This window comes from Olea europaea, chromosome 16 (genome assembly GCF_002742605.1).
Source record: "Olea europaea var. sylvestris chromosome 16, O_europaea_v1, whole genome shotgun sequence".
Taxonomy (NCBI): Eukaryota; Viridiplantae; Streptophyta; class Magnoliopsida; order Lamiales; family Oleaceae; genus Olea; species Olea europaea.
The window spans coordinates 5,852,265-5,866,627 of NC_036252.1; the positions used below are offsets into that span (position 1 = coordinate 5,852,265).

Here is a 14,363-nt window from a genome sequence, read left to right on the forward strand (position 1 = left end):
GGAGGTGGTGGGGGGGGGGGGGTTGGAGAAGAAGATGAATAATATTTTTGTGTTTTGATTTAATTATTAATATATTGTAATTATTTTTTTTGTTGAAAAATGTAAAGTTACAATTTTATCCTTTTAAAATTAGTCAAAATAATGATCAATGTTAAATTTTTGGTCAACTACGGTTAAATTAACAGTTTTCATCCATTTGGACTTCCACTACGAGTTTTTGAAAGATTAGATATCGTGGGTGGTACAAACTAAATGTTTGAGTAAAGTCTGCTAATAAACGAAATGTTTGGTACCTCGGCTACAATTTTCCCTATATTTTTTGGATTAAGCTATCAGAAATTTGTCCACCTACTTGACAGATACTATGTTGACAACTGATGATTGGGTGCAAAGAATTAACTAATTTTTAAACAATATAGTAATAGAATACCATGTGACGTTTTGTTAAGAAAGTGGACAATTTTTTGGAAATGTAGCATAATTGACCATTATCTCATGTATATGGAAACGATCATGTAATTTCATTATGTACTAACAGTATTATTCATTCGATTTTTATTTATTTTTTTAATTAGTTTTTGGGGGGGGGAAAAGGAATTAAAAGAAAATAGAAGAAAACACGTAAAGCCACCTTTACAGGGAAATGAGATGTTTATGCAGAAAAAGGAAAAGATAAAAAAGAAAATTGGGAATAATACTTTTGAACGGTTTATCAAAGGCCACGAGCAGTTCTTCACGCAGTGTTGCAATATCCCCGTCTGGTCTTTCAAATGCTTAATCTTCAGCACTCAATTTCTCCTCCGGCAATTGCATCCTCTTCCTTTCATAGCAATAAGCAGCAAAAATCAGTCTCTTTCTGTAGATTCAGAATATGGGAGAGTGATGAACTGAAGAAAAGCAGACGAATTGGTGGCTTTAATTTTGTGAATGCAGTGGAGAAAGACTCGGAGTTCGAGGTTGATCCAGATAAGGCCCGTGAAGCATTGCGAAAGCTTGATGAACAGATGCAGTCTCTTTCCAAAAAACAAGTCGATCCTCCCAAAATTAGAGGTTAACCTTTTCCGTCCCTCCCTATCTCCGTCTGTTTGTGATTAATTATTGTGGTTTGATTCGATAAATATTTTTTCAAAAGATGTAGTTGAAATTAGCTTAAAGTAAAATTAGAATCAGAAATATATTTGTTTATGGATTATTGTTAGATAGAAAATTAATTTATCTGTTGAACGGAAAGAAGAATTGAGAAGAGGCGATGTTAAATTACTGATTGATCCCATCTCACTGATATTCTTAGCCGAGCCTTTAAAGAAAGAACTTTACTAATAGAAAGAAATATATGCAACTATGGAGGAGAAGATCCCCTCAATTACAGAAACAAGATAAGGCAAAGTTCAACAAGGAAATTCCTCTATTTACATTGAACATTTGTTAGAAATGTGATGAATACTATCCTATCCGAGATATTATTGTGATACTTGAAGTTTAACAATTTGTAAATCAGGGTCGGGCCGAGAATAACTAGAATAAGTAAACTAGTGCTGGATTTCTCATTACGGTATCAAGCATTGAAAAATATTGACTCATCTGAAACCACATATGTTGTGTTCGATGGTAGCTTACTCATTATTTATCATTAGAAACTGACTGTTCATTTTTATCATTTTCTTTTACCCTTTCCACTCTCTTTTTGCATTAGTAGTTTTTGGTCAAAGCGTTTAAGCCCTTCGCTTGGTGCTCTGACTCATTAAAAGTCCCAGTTTGGCCCCCATTTTATAGAAATGAAAATGAGTGGATTAGTATTGTTTTGAAAAATGAGTGGTTGAAAAAGAAGAAAAAGTTTTCGATTTACGTGTAATATTATTTTATGAAAGATTGTGTGGTCGAAAATAAGACAGAAAAAATGAAATGTAATGGGATGAAAATTAATGGGGGCCAAACAGGAGCTAAGTGAAAGCTTAGAAAATTGTGTAAACTATTTGAGTTTGGTGACTGTTGAATGCATTCATATTTCAATGCGATTTTGTGAGCCGGTTGGTCATCTTCGAGCAATGTTGTCTTGAGTTGGAAAAGTAGCAGACAGTTAGTGGATGCTAGGCGGCAATTTTAAGTTGTGGAGTCTATAGAATGTGTATGGATAATAAGTGGATCCTACGAAATGCCTGGATAATATGTATTTAATTTTACATTTACCGTGCTCTGGTTAGCTGAAATGCTAATAAATAGCCAAAAATTTGCATTTCTCAGCAGTAAGGAGGGTTTTACTATTGAGAGAAGAGAAAGCTTTTCATCAATTTCGGGCAAAAAGGCCGCTTCTTTTGTAAAAAGAAGCAAAGCCAAACAGGCTAATTATTTTGTGTAATTGGAAATATTTCAGAGTGACGGCAAGCAGAAATCTTGAGGATTTATGAGACTGTTCCTAAAGGCGTTTCAACTTAAATGTTCTTTCATATATATATATATATATATATATATGACAAATTTGAGATGAGTCTTGTAGAATACAATAGATTCTAGTCTGATACACTTGTTAATATGATTGCAGCTTCGAGCCTTGGTCGTCCAAGTCGTGAAATGAAAGAAGAAACCACAGATTTCTCTGGATCCTTTTTAGCCTACTTAGCTTTTGGTCTTCTTGTTTTTACTATAATCTATAATGTAATATTTCTTACAGTTATAAAACCATCAGTAGACGTACCAGAGCCAGTTCTAGAAACAAGAATGACGAATGAAGCCGAAGAACCTGAGTTGCCCGGTTTCCTAGGAGTTTTCTAACACCTAATAAATTTTTACAAGCATTTTCTTGACTCTATTATTTATACAAGTTGCTGTTAGTTTTCTCTTTACTATTTTAAAAATGCATGCCAGAGTGACTTAATTATTGAGTATATGTTTGTTATATTTATTTTGGGATTTTAATTTTCTATTTTCTTAATTTCTTTCAATTTATTTATGCTCGTTCAGATTGTTCCATTGAGCCAATTCCAAGCCTACATTAAGATGGGCTTACGAGCCAAAATAGACCACGAACAAATGTTCTGAGTTTGGTCAATTAAAATATATGATTGAAAATAAAGTTTGATAATTTATAAATGAACTATCAACTTAACCAAACAGGGATCTTATATATTGTTTCCAACCTTTAGCAAACTTTGCACGCTTGTTCCTTTCCTACGATTCGTTGAGTTGTTACATGATCTCATTGATCACACATGACCTAATTTTCTCTAGAAAAACAATCATAGTTCATTTTCCACCAATCCTTGATGCGGCCCATCTCCAACCAGTCACAAACATACTAGATTTTTTGCTGCAGTTATTTATAATGTCTATTTGATGATATTATGCTATTAAATTTCGAAAATATAATTTCAATATATTTTAAAAAAAAAAATAACATAGCTTTTGAGTAGCTTGACATTTCATCCACCAACTCTAAATCTTGTGAAAGTTGCGTGTTTTAGTGTCCACATTCATAATTTCTGTCATGTAAAGACTCAGACTTGTAAATTTAAATAAATAAAAATTTGTCTTATAAAGATTGTAGATGTAAACTTCTTTTGTTCAGCGTATGGAGAAACTTCATGAGCTTGTGGATAAATGGGAGGGTTTCCCACACAGGCAGATCTTTTTGCCGACAAAGAGACATGAAGCGATAGATTCTCTTGAAAGTGGAGGTAGTAGTAATTTCTCCTAACTTTTCTAGACCATAGATTTACTTAAAAGTAAATTTAAGTTACATTTAAAAAGGAGTTCATAATAACTGATTATTTGCATTAAAAATAAAGCAAAGCATAAAGTAGCATGCTCAAAATACTTGAGGGAAGCAGATATATTAGGACAGGAACCAGGTTTTACATTCTTCCCAGATTAATTTAAAAAAGCAGTTGTACAAAGGCAATGCCAGTTCTCAATTGTGACAAATGCGTGCATTTGGCATAGTAACACAAATAGGTGCATACTTCTTTTTAGCATCTGGGGTTCCAAGTTTGGGCTCGGGAACTTTGGCAATGAAGCAAGCAGCAGCAGCCACTGCAAACATCAAGTCCCTTCTGGTGCTGTTGTTTCTCTCTTCCACCATTTTTCCACTCTGGGAATCCTTGGAGGCCTTAACCACCATCATGACACGGCGGGAGGCGGTGGCTGCTGCGGCTGTGCCACCCATGAATGAAGCAGTCATTGTCATGGAAGCCATTGTTTGAAACCTAGATGATCAAAAAAAGTTCACTATGTGCTGTGCACAATGTTGGGGCTGAGTTAGTTTTGTTGGTTAAAAGTGTAATGTGCAACATCATACAAATTTAATCCCTTTTTTCTTTTCCAAATAAAGTTGTATTCCAATAATTTGTTGCCATGTGGGAAAGATCTTGGCATGAAAATTGGTGATTCTAAGGCCTTGCGGTGAAGCCTTGAATTTTGTCCTTTTTTTCTCTGTATAGGTACATTTCTTTTTCCTTTTCTATTATTTACACTGCTAAGGATAATTTATGTTTCATTTAAAGTTGTCAGTGTAAATTAGGGTTTTATGTGTGAAAATATGGCATAAATAAACTACCATATATGAAAAGTCTGGATACGTGAGAAACATTCAATTTTTCATTTTCTCTCTCTTTAAATTTTGTTTTTGGACAATCATGCCCTTATTTAATATTCATTATTTCCCTTAATTTGTGAATTAAGCTACTATTATATATTTTACTTCCAATAAGATATTGTTATAAGTCAATTTTTTACATTCATTTCCTATTCATGAATTAAACCATTATTCTAAAAATATAGGGAAATGATGTTTGTACAACACCAAACATACAGACCCCTCACAATCGTGGGGTTCGCGATTATTTTAATCGTGGACTCCACCCTCTATATATGAGAGGACTGTCAACCATGTTGTCAATGTGCTGTACCTATGGCACCTCTCAAAAATATATAATCCACCAACTTCATTTTTCAGAAAAGAAAGCCAATCATCATGGGCAAGCCATAAAAGGGCTATCGATCCCATACACTGTCACTTCTTTAGTGCTTGTTTGAAATAGAATAAGCTACTCTTGTTCAAATTGAGTTTCCAGTGTTTATGTCTCTAGTAAGCAGAATTCGATACAATCGTAGACTACTCTTTCAGTTGACCATGAAATGAATTCACCATCCTGGTGGAAAGTAGTGGAGACGACAAACTCACCAATTAGGCATAGCGTAAGGTTGACTACAGCATCGGGAGATTACAGTTCCTATATTCACGAAAACTGAACGGGCGTGGACAATTCCTCTTTGGGGAATAGCTGCAATCACAAGCAAGTGATTGAATGAATTATTATTATTTTTTTTTTCCATGAATGTTTTAGTTAATTTATAATTTTATACTTATTAAATAGTGGAATTTTAATAGCTTTGAAACGTATAAATTGAAAACCCATAAAAGAATAAGTAAATTAATCGAATCCCTAATGAAATCAAACCTCAACGCTGCTTAATCTCTGTTTGTCTTCTGGATTCTTTATAGAAAATTAACGAGCTCAATTTTAAAATGGAGATTTGTTTTTCTTTTATCGTTTTTGTAATTTCTTTTCATGACTTCCTTGATTTGGTTAAAATCTTATTCGAGTTTTAGTTTATATTCATCAAGCTTAATAATTTTATTTGTAATTTTGTGAAATTTGAAGATTTGTACTATAACGTGGATACGTGATTGTCCTGAGATACTACTAGTTTATAAAATGGACTTAATCGTGTTATTTACTTATTTATTTTCGATGGCAGGATGGGTGCAATGCGGTTTTGAGATTGGAAATCAAGGTTTATTTGAGTGAATTTATGTTCTTGATTTTCACAACTTTAATTTTCAATAAAACATTGTAACTTTTGTCCTTATTTTTTGCAAAGTCCCCGAACACCAAGAATCAATAGATTCGTATGATGGGATTTCAATGCGAAATTTTTGTTTGTGTTTTTATGTTGTGTGCTTGATTCGTGATTTTATTTTTTTGAACTTCTTGGTATTTATTGAGTTTTTTTTTTTTTTGTTCTTATTTATGTTATTTGTTTGATTTGTCATTTTATTTTTTGGTAATTATTGTTATATATCGAATTTCTTATTTCAAACAAGTTTATTGTTTACGGGTGAGATAGAAGAGAATTCGTGATTAATTGTTAAGAAATAATAGAAGGAGGAAGAGAATTCGACATTAACTGTTAAATAATTAATGCAAGTAACAATTTATTTGTCATATGTTTTAAATTTATTTTATTTTGCATAAATTAGTTCTTTATTGGAGGATTAAATTTTTGAATTTATTGACCTAAGTTATTTATAGACAATTCTCAAATGCGTGTTTGTTATAGAAATATTTTGGGAATTTAATCCTTTGAGGTGTAGATATTTTAAAATTTGTCTTCTGCACGTGGATTTAAGGTTTCAGGTATAATAAGATAATTTTTATGGACGATAATTTTCAAAAACAAATTATAAAAGGAATAAAGTATAAATTCTATTATTGTACCATACAACGTGCAAAACATGTTTAAAAAATTGGTAAGAGTAAAAAGAGAAAGGTTACTTATGTCATTTTAGTAAATAAAAAAATTGTTTAAAAAATGTGGTGTATCAAACGCAAACAATGATGGTAATATAATCGTTGTTAGGTATATTTTGAATGATTGTGCTACATGTATATTACAATTTATAGATTTTTTTTACCAACAAATGATGTGACAAGATTTGAATAGGTCAAAATCTCATCAAAAAAATAATACTAATAATAATAAAATTCCTCCACTTTTTTAGACACGTCATTAATCTGTAAAAAATTATATAAAGAGTGATGTAAAACAAGCATTTTTCCTATTTCAAAAATGGGGTAATCCTACTTTGGCATTCATTTTGAACATCTCGATTGACATTTCATGATGTGTAAAAAATCTGGTCATTGATTTGAATAAATATTATTCAAATAAGTGATTAGATTAGCTACCACATTATGAAATGCCAACAAAATTGTTGACAAACGCCTATCAAAACACTTCGAAAATAAATAATACTATTTGTACACCATTAGATATAGATAGATAATATGGAACAAGCCCCTCGGGGCATAGCCCAGTGGTACAAAGGATAGGAGTGAGGTTATCTCACGCTTTGCTAGCAGCCACATTGTGGGGGTCCGATTCCTAAAACATGAAATTGGATTTCTTGTAGGAGCAGTGTATAGACAGCTCTTGTTCCCTGACCTGTTGGGGCACATTCCACGATTTAACTCACTCACAAAACTCTAGGAGTGGGGCGGTGAGGGCCCTCAAGGTTGGGGTTTAACCCCTTTTTTTTAGATAATGGAACAGAGAGAGGAAAAAAGGAATTCATTTATTATAATATTTCCTTCTCTTTAGTGTCGTTTATGTACAAATGGTATTACTCTTTTGCCACTATCCTTTTTTAAACGAGTTATTTTATATCAAGTTAGACTCGATTGAGATGACACGAAAAAAAAAATAAATAAATAAAAATAAAAGGGGAAAAAATCAATGAAAGACGGATGCCCCTTAGAATTATAATTTCACTAGCTAACTACTCGGGATAGAATCCCAAATCCTACTGAAACTTTCGGTTATTGCTCCTTCATCCCTTTATGTTCGTAATCAAACTCCGTTGCGTCTCTTCGTTGTGTCCGTTCATCTTGTTTCTTTAGTTTTTTGGTCTTCGTCTTCATCTTTTCAATAAAAGATTCTTAAACATACATCTAGTTCGATGATTCAAGAATTTTGGGTTGACCGAAAAAAATACAGAGACGAAGAACGCAGCCTCAAAATCATGTCTAAAATCAATGAAGATGAACTGCACGAGTTCAAGATTGGGTTCTTGTACAACTCTTGACCGCCATGGAAGCGTTACACGACGAGATTTTTCTATAATATTTACTTTCGAACTTCCATAAAGAAATTCTTTTTGGATCATGAATTCAATAGGGTTTTTCATTCAGCAAAACCTAGGATTTAATGAGTCTGATGTTTCAGAGGTGTCACCATGTAAGCGTTACGTACATTACAAGAAACTCTTGGGAAGAGGGGCATTCAAAGACGTCTACGGAGGTTTCGATCGGGCTAGTAATACAGAAATTATGTGGTGTCAAATCTGTATTGACGATGAAAATATGATGGAAGTCTTTGGCGAACGAAGAAAAATTGTGTTTCGAGGCTGTTTTATTGAAGTCATTGAATCACAAAAAGATCATGAAGTGTTTCTCCCATTGGATGGATGAAAAGAACAATACAATTAATATGATAACTCAGTTGTTTAGTTCAGGGAGTTTAAGGTACTACAGATAAAGAAATAGCAATATTGATGTGCAAACAATCAAGAACTGGGGGAGACAGATTTTACAAGGGTTGGAGTATCTTCACAACCAAAACCCGCGTATTATTCATCACGATTTGAAGGGAGATAACATCTTTATCGACATGGCTACTGGCAAAGTAAAGATTGGAGATTTTGGTTTAGCAACTTTTATGCAAGCAGGCCACCTTTGCACTGTTGTTGGAACACCAGAATACATGGCACCAGAATATTATGATGAGTATAATGAGTTAGTTGATATCTATGCTTTTGGCATGTGTTTACTGGAATTAACCACTTTTGAACATCCCTACAGTGAATACGCAAATCCGGCACTGATTTTCAAGAAAGTCACTACTGGTATACAGCCTCTTGCTCTTGGTAAAATTAAGGATCCTGAGGTGAAGGAGATTATAGAAAAATGCCTAGTTTCTGCATCAAATAGGCCATCAGCTGTAAACCTATTCAAGGATCCGTTCTTCTCATCCAAAAATCCGATGGAAATCGAAATAGATCACGATAATGAAGCACGATTAAGAAACTCTTCCTTGATAAGCACTTCTGCTGAATCTGCTTTATCAGTTGAACAGGAGATGGTTCAATCACCCATGGCTTTCACATTCGATAAGCTACTTATTTTCAGTTGGAAAGCAGTTTTAGCACTCTGGATCGAAGAATAATCTTGCAATGGTTTTAAGAGCATCATCCTCCCTATATGAATATTCCACAAGTGATGTGTCCATGAATTCAAAGGTTACCTTCGCCTCTTCCTTGGGAGAAGTAAATGGGGATCCTGGCTTTTGTATATCTAATATTACTGTGTCAGAAAAAACACAAGATGGAGACTAGGCACTAGTTTTTGAATGGAGAGTAAGGTAACAAGAACTATAGTTGGAATTTATTAGAACTAAGAACTTATCTTTTTTTGAAGTAAAGAAGTTTTACTTTCGTAAGATTTATTGTAGTTTTCAAAAGATGCAATTATTGACATCAGTATAGGCCATGGTTGTTTCTCTCTCTCCTAAGTCGCAATAGTATATTACATTATCAATTATACAGAGAATTTAAACAAGGATGAGACTTAACATGTTTCATACAATAGTATTAGACTAGACTGCCCGTCTACTTCATAGGCTATAGTAGTTCAGCATCATCTTATGAATGACTTTTAGATGAGCTAATGGAGGGCTTAAAGAAGTTCTTCTCCTTCAAGCTTTCAACAGTTTCTTTGACTCTTTCTTTAAGAGGTGTGAATTCCAAACCCAAGCACTCTGCTCTTTCCTCAGAGACATTGTATATTTCGATATAGAGCTTTTTGTTCGCACACTTGCAATGTCAGTTTTTCTGTACGAAATTAGCTAGAGCTGAGATGTATTGCTAACTAAAAGACATACAACTAATCTTAGTAGTGACATGATATCCATTTAAGGAAAGGGAATCTCACAAGGAGATAATACTCTCAACAAATCTTGCTGCAGTCAAGGTGTTGAACTATTTTATCTAAAAGCTTAAGCTATTAGATAGAGGGAAATATTTTATTGTCTAATGTTCTCTTCAACTCGACCATTTATTTGCGTAGCTTTTATATAATGTTGAACCACCTTATTTAAAAGCCTAAACGGTTGGATAGGGGACACATTTTTAACTTAAATGTTTTCTTCAAGCAGAGGTCTTGCGCTTATTTTGAACTGTCCAAATGTTGGCTTTCACTAAGATGTCCAAATTCTCGTGTATCAGGAAGTCAGAGCCACATGCTACTTCCTTGAACTAAAAGAAAGTCCTACAAACAGTAACTCGGCTCATTTCTTGTTCCTAAATGAAGAAATGGTAAATTTCGTGGTTAACAGTAACGTATGCACCTTTCTCAACAACACAATGTCTTCCATTAGCTGAAGGATTCTCAAATGCAAGAATGTGCATTAACCAAAGGCAGAATTTGGATATGTTTCACCACCTGCACAAGAATTTTGTCCAGGGTTTATCACAACCATATCAATACCATTCTCCATTACAAATGTCCAGGCCGAAGGATATACCAGAACTGGTGAAGAAATAAAGATAAAATGAGAAAATATTCAGTATTGAAACATTATTTTCAAGTGTGGTGAAAAGGATTAGATAGTGGTGACTGTATAGCGGAGGGAAATGAAGAAGAAAAGACTAAAATCTGTTCATTATATTGCATGTCCTTTCTTGCCAATAATGCATACCAAATATGTACTAAGTAATTCGTCGCATACAAGAAAACAACGGTAGGCTAGGACTTGTTTCTAATAAATTTGGAGTTCGCTACAAGATCTACGCAACTACAGATGCTATATGTGACAGAAAAGCCTCAAAAGTGCCATTGAGAAGTTTCACTAAAATTGAAGAAAGTTCACTACAACATGAGCACACATCAAAACATAAAATCTTCAAGCACACAAATTATAAAGATCATTATTGACTGACTGTTGTGAGCATTGTCTGAAATAACAGTGTAAGTACGTAACATCATACACTTTAAATTTAACCCAAAACTCAAGTAGCATTGCAGATTATTATACAACTGAAGTTCATAACCAATATCAACAAATTACATAATATAAAGATTGTCAAAAGAGAGAAGGAGCTGAACTGGGGTCACGAATAGAGGCTCTGACCGTGTGACAACGTTGGAGCAAGAATTACACAAGCCATGTAGCCAGAGGCTCTTGTTACACAAACTGTACTAATTTCTTTTATGCTTGTAGGGGAGGCATAGGGAGGTTTTCGAAGTGAAGATAGTACATCAGTAGGGAACTGTCGCTGATCAATCAAGTTGTAAGACTACAAATTGATTCAATAATAAATTTGATAATTATTTTTCTTTTAAGTTCGAAGTGTCAAAGCGACCAAAATCACTTTCATAGCTATGATAAACATGTATATTGTTAAACTCGATTTTTGAACTGGCACGTGGCCAACAAAACCCCGACCAAATCCCTTCTATACAAGCATTGCACACTGAAACACCTCGTTAGAGTGCAAAGGCCTCCAGTTCAAAAAAGGTTCGGTGACCTTTTGCAATACGACAGTCAAGTCAACGGCCAAACAAAAGAGAAATGAGTGCAAGAGATGGGAGAGGGGATTTGGATAGGGTTAGAAAACATATATCGATTGTGAAATGGATAACATATATATATTGAAGTGAAAATGGGCCAAGCGATGCTAATGGCCAAGTTCCAAGCCTAAGACGAGATTTCTTGATTTAACAGGCCCAATCCAATTAAACATTCGATGCCGAGTTGGTATATGTGCGATTCTTTTCGTCATGCTCGTGCCACGTAATTTCTAAAAATGGGAGACTATATTATTATTATCTTAGTAGCGTTAGTAGCAATATGCTATTATTATTACCATTAGCATTATATTATTGCTGCCAAATATGAATGTCACATCACTGCTAGAAATGTCGTGACACTATTTTCATAGCTAATATGTATGCCATGTCATCTACGTTATCATTTTATTATGGACAACATGTTATCTGGTTTGATACATGATATTGCACATTCCATCTTGGAGAAGTTTGATTTACTATTATTCACGTTATCGTTATAAGTATTTGGATGGGTCAAATGGACCCCAAATTTATTTTGCATATGTTCAACAAATATATTATATTATATTTTAGATTGGTTTAGTCCATATTACAGAGGAGATACTACCAAAATTTCTATAAATCATATCAGTTTATATTCTCAGAGTAATTTGTATGTCTTTATATATCTGGGATTGATACATATTTTCAAGGCAGTTAATAAGTCATCACTTATTGGAGCTGCTTATATTTTTAAAACAATCTGTAAGACCTTGTCTACTTGACAATTTTCATTTCAAGTCCAACCTGTATATAAATATAAAACTCAAATTTGAGGGGACTATTGTTATATTTATAAATTATGTGGCATACGCATGACGAAGAGGGTCTCATATACACTGACCCGACATTATTATTTAATTGGATTGGGCCTATTAAGTCAAGAAACATTGTCTTGGGCTTGGAACTCTACCCATTAGCACCACTTGGCCATTTTCATTTTATTTATTATGTGTGATCCATTTCACAATCAAGGTATGTTTCTCAAACACTAGCTAAACCCCCTCTCTCGTCTCTTGCACTCATTTCTCTTTCATCCTACCGTTAGTTTGATCGTCGGAGTGCAAAAGATCGTCGGACCTTTTTCTCAACTGACGATTCTTTGCACTCTAACGAGGTCTTCTAGTGTGCATGTGATGTTTATGTGGAGGGGAGTTGGTTGGATTCCGTTGGGCACGTCTCCCGCAAAAATCAAGGTCAAGTAATGCTAAAAATATGTTTGCAGGGAAATTTGGAATGTGACTGAAGTGTGATAAGCTCTCCACAAGAGCCTTCACTTTCAAACTTGAAAAATTCAAGAAATGTAATTTATCTATTCTTTAGAGTAATTTAGCCATTTCCCTTATATATAGAAACCATAATTACATGTTCAAAGTAAGATAGTCTTTCTCTAACGTATTAAACTTTTGTGAAATTCTTGTTACTACTGCGGTTATTGATTAAACTGTTGGAGTCAAATCAACCACATTTAACCCTGTTTAGCCCTCATCATTTGATATTTTAATGGTTGAAATAAGAAGAGAGAAAAAAAAATGTATTATAATTTTAATGGGGATCAAACATGGACTTTATTTCAAAGCTCACAGATTGGCACATTTTATCCATTGACGATTGAAACTGCCACATCGACACAAGAAAGACATTTGCTAAAGAGCTAGAAAGCTCTATAAATTCATAGATGTGATGTAAGCATGTTAGATGCCAAAGATAGAAACACGACTCATTTTAAAATTCACAAAATGTTATATATATCGTACTACAAAGAGGATTTTATCCCTTTTTCACAGGATAGGAGATTCTTTCTCAAATTACTGAAATTCTACAAGAATTTTACCACGAATATAATAATTAAGGACAATGTCGTTAGCCCTTGATTGACACCAATTCATAATCTGTTTATAATCGATTAGATCATCGTCTATTTACGTATTTCATGAAATCTACAAGTACTATCCACTTATTTTACCATTCATTTCTATATTTTTTATAATTTAAATTGATTATAAATTAACTCGTAAATATGCTTAGTTTCGATAATTCAACACTTATTTTTGAGTGAATCTAATTTTCAGAAGAACCAGGAAAGATTTATATGGATATCAAGTTAACTTGTGGTCTACTTTGATTTCATTGATTAAGAACAAGGACTTAGATCATCCATGGTTCCATTGCAACAATTCCACAGGAGAGAGATACTTTCTTATCATTTTTACTTTCTGATTGTTACGATTAGTTCAAGAAAAAATCAGCTGTTTTGTTTCACAAAATATGAAATAAGAAACTGAAGATGAAAGAAACATAAAAGAAAAAATGCAAGAACACGATATTTTCGCCCTAAGGTAAGAGATTCGAAATCGAAGTCCCTAATCCCCTTTTGAGCTTCCGCCACCGGAAGGAATCACTATATTAACCGGAAACCCAAAGATTACAGTTCACAGGTCATGGCACTCAGGTGAATCACATCAAGATTTCGCATACAACAACCCACAGAGCATATATTGAACATCCACTCAAGGATCGAACCCTATGAAACCACTCAAGATCTACTATGGCTATAATAACAATCAATCTATAGGGGCTTTTGTTTGAGTGCAAAAAGAAACAAAGAACCAATAAAATGAGAGAGAACAGAGAGTTCGAGAGAGAGGGAGTTGGTAAAATGAAAAGCCACCGATTCCAAACCCTAGAAGCCAACAGAATATAGAAGCAGCTGGAAGGTCTCTCATCAACGGTAAGAGAGGTGACACTTGGCAAGATCTGGTGCATCTGTTCTTATTAACAAAAACAAGTTTAATCAAAACACGTTTTTTTATCTCAATCCGATCAACCCAATCAGCCCAGCTCAAGTGACAAATGATCCAGCCCACAAGCCCATCAGTTTTATTCTAGCCCAATCATCATTGTGCCACAATAATTTTTCTC

The 14,363-nt window shown here is 33.9% G+C and overlaps 3 protein-coding genes across 3 annotated transcripts; 2 read left to right on the forward strand and 1 right to left on the reverse strand.

The window, feature by feature from the left end:
* The first annotated feature begins 668 nt into the window (after window positions 1–668).
* LOC111411885 lies at window positions 669–2,913 on the forward strand. The gene is made up of 2 exons (XM_023042538.1): window positions 669–1,050; window positions 2,540–2,913. Exons 1-2 carry the CDS (start codon window positions 771–773, stop codon window positions 2,767–2,769), a joined length of 510 nt encoding a protein of 169 aa, XP_022898306.1. The 5' UTR covers window positions 669–770; the 3' UTR covers window positions 2,770–2,913.
* A 467-nt stretch (window positions 2,914–3,380) lies between these two features.
* LOC111411886 (photosystem II 5 kDa protein, chloroplastic-like) lies at window positions 3,381–4,570 on the reverse strand. Its single transcript, XM_023042539.1, has one exon. The coding sequence runs from the start codon at window positions 4,187–4,189 to the stop codon at window positions 3,905–3,907; it is 285 nt and encodes a 94-aa protein (XP_022898307.1). The 5' UTR covers window positions 4,190–4,570; the 3' UTR covers window positions 3,381–3,904.
* Window positions 4,571–7,940: 3,370 nt separating this feature from the next.
* Window positions 7,941–9,000, forward strand: LOC111412544 (serine/threonine-protein kinase WNK8-like). Its single transcript, XM_023043479.1, has 2 exons — window positions 7,941–8,224; window positions 8,322–9,000. Exons 1-2 carry the CDS (start codon window positions 7,941–7,943, stop codon window positions 8,998–9,000), a joined length of 963 nt encoding a protein of 320 aa, XP_022899247.1.
* The last annotated feature ends 5,363 nt before the right edge of the window (window positions 9,001–14,363 follow it).

What these genes read in the sequence shown, in the direction of transcription:
- LOC111411885 (XM_023042538.1), top strand. Translation starts at nt 771, where the DNA reads ATGCTTAATCTTCAGCACTCAATTTCTCCTCCGGCAATTGCATCCTCT. An exon ending in CGATCCTCCCAAAATTAGAG is followed by an intron (nt 1,051 to 2,539) that starts GTTAACCTTTTC and finishes ATATGATTGCAG; the next exon opens with CTTCGAGCCTTGGTCGTCCA.
- LOC111411886 (XM_023042539.1), bottom strand. Translation starts at nt 4,189, where the DNA reads ATGGCTTCCATGACAATGACTGCTTCATTCATGGGTGGCACAGCCGCA.
- LOC111412544 (XM_023043479.1), top strand. Translation starts at nt 7,941, where the DNA reads ATGAATTCAATAGGGTTTTTCATTCAGCAAAACCTAGGATTTAATGAG. An exon ending in TCACAAAAAGATCATGAAGT is followed by an intron (nt 8,225 to 8,321) that starts GTTTCTCCCATT and finishes ATAAAGAAATAG; the next exon opens with CAATATTGATGTGCAAACAA.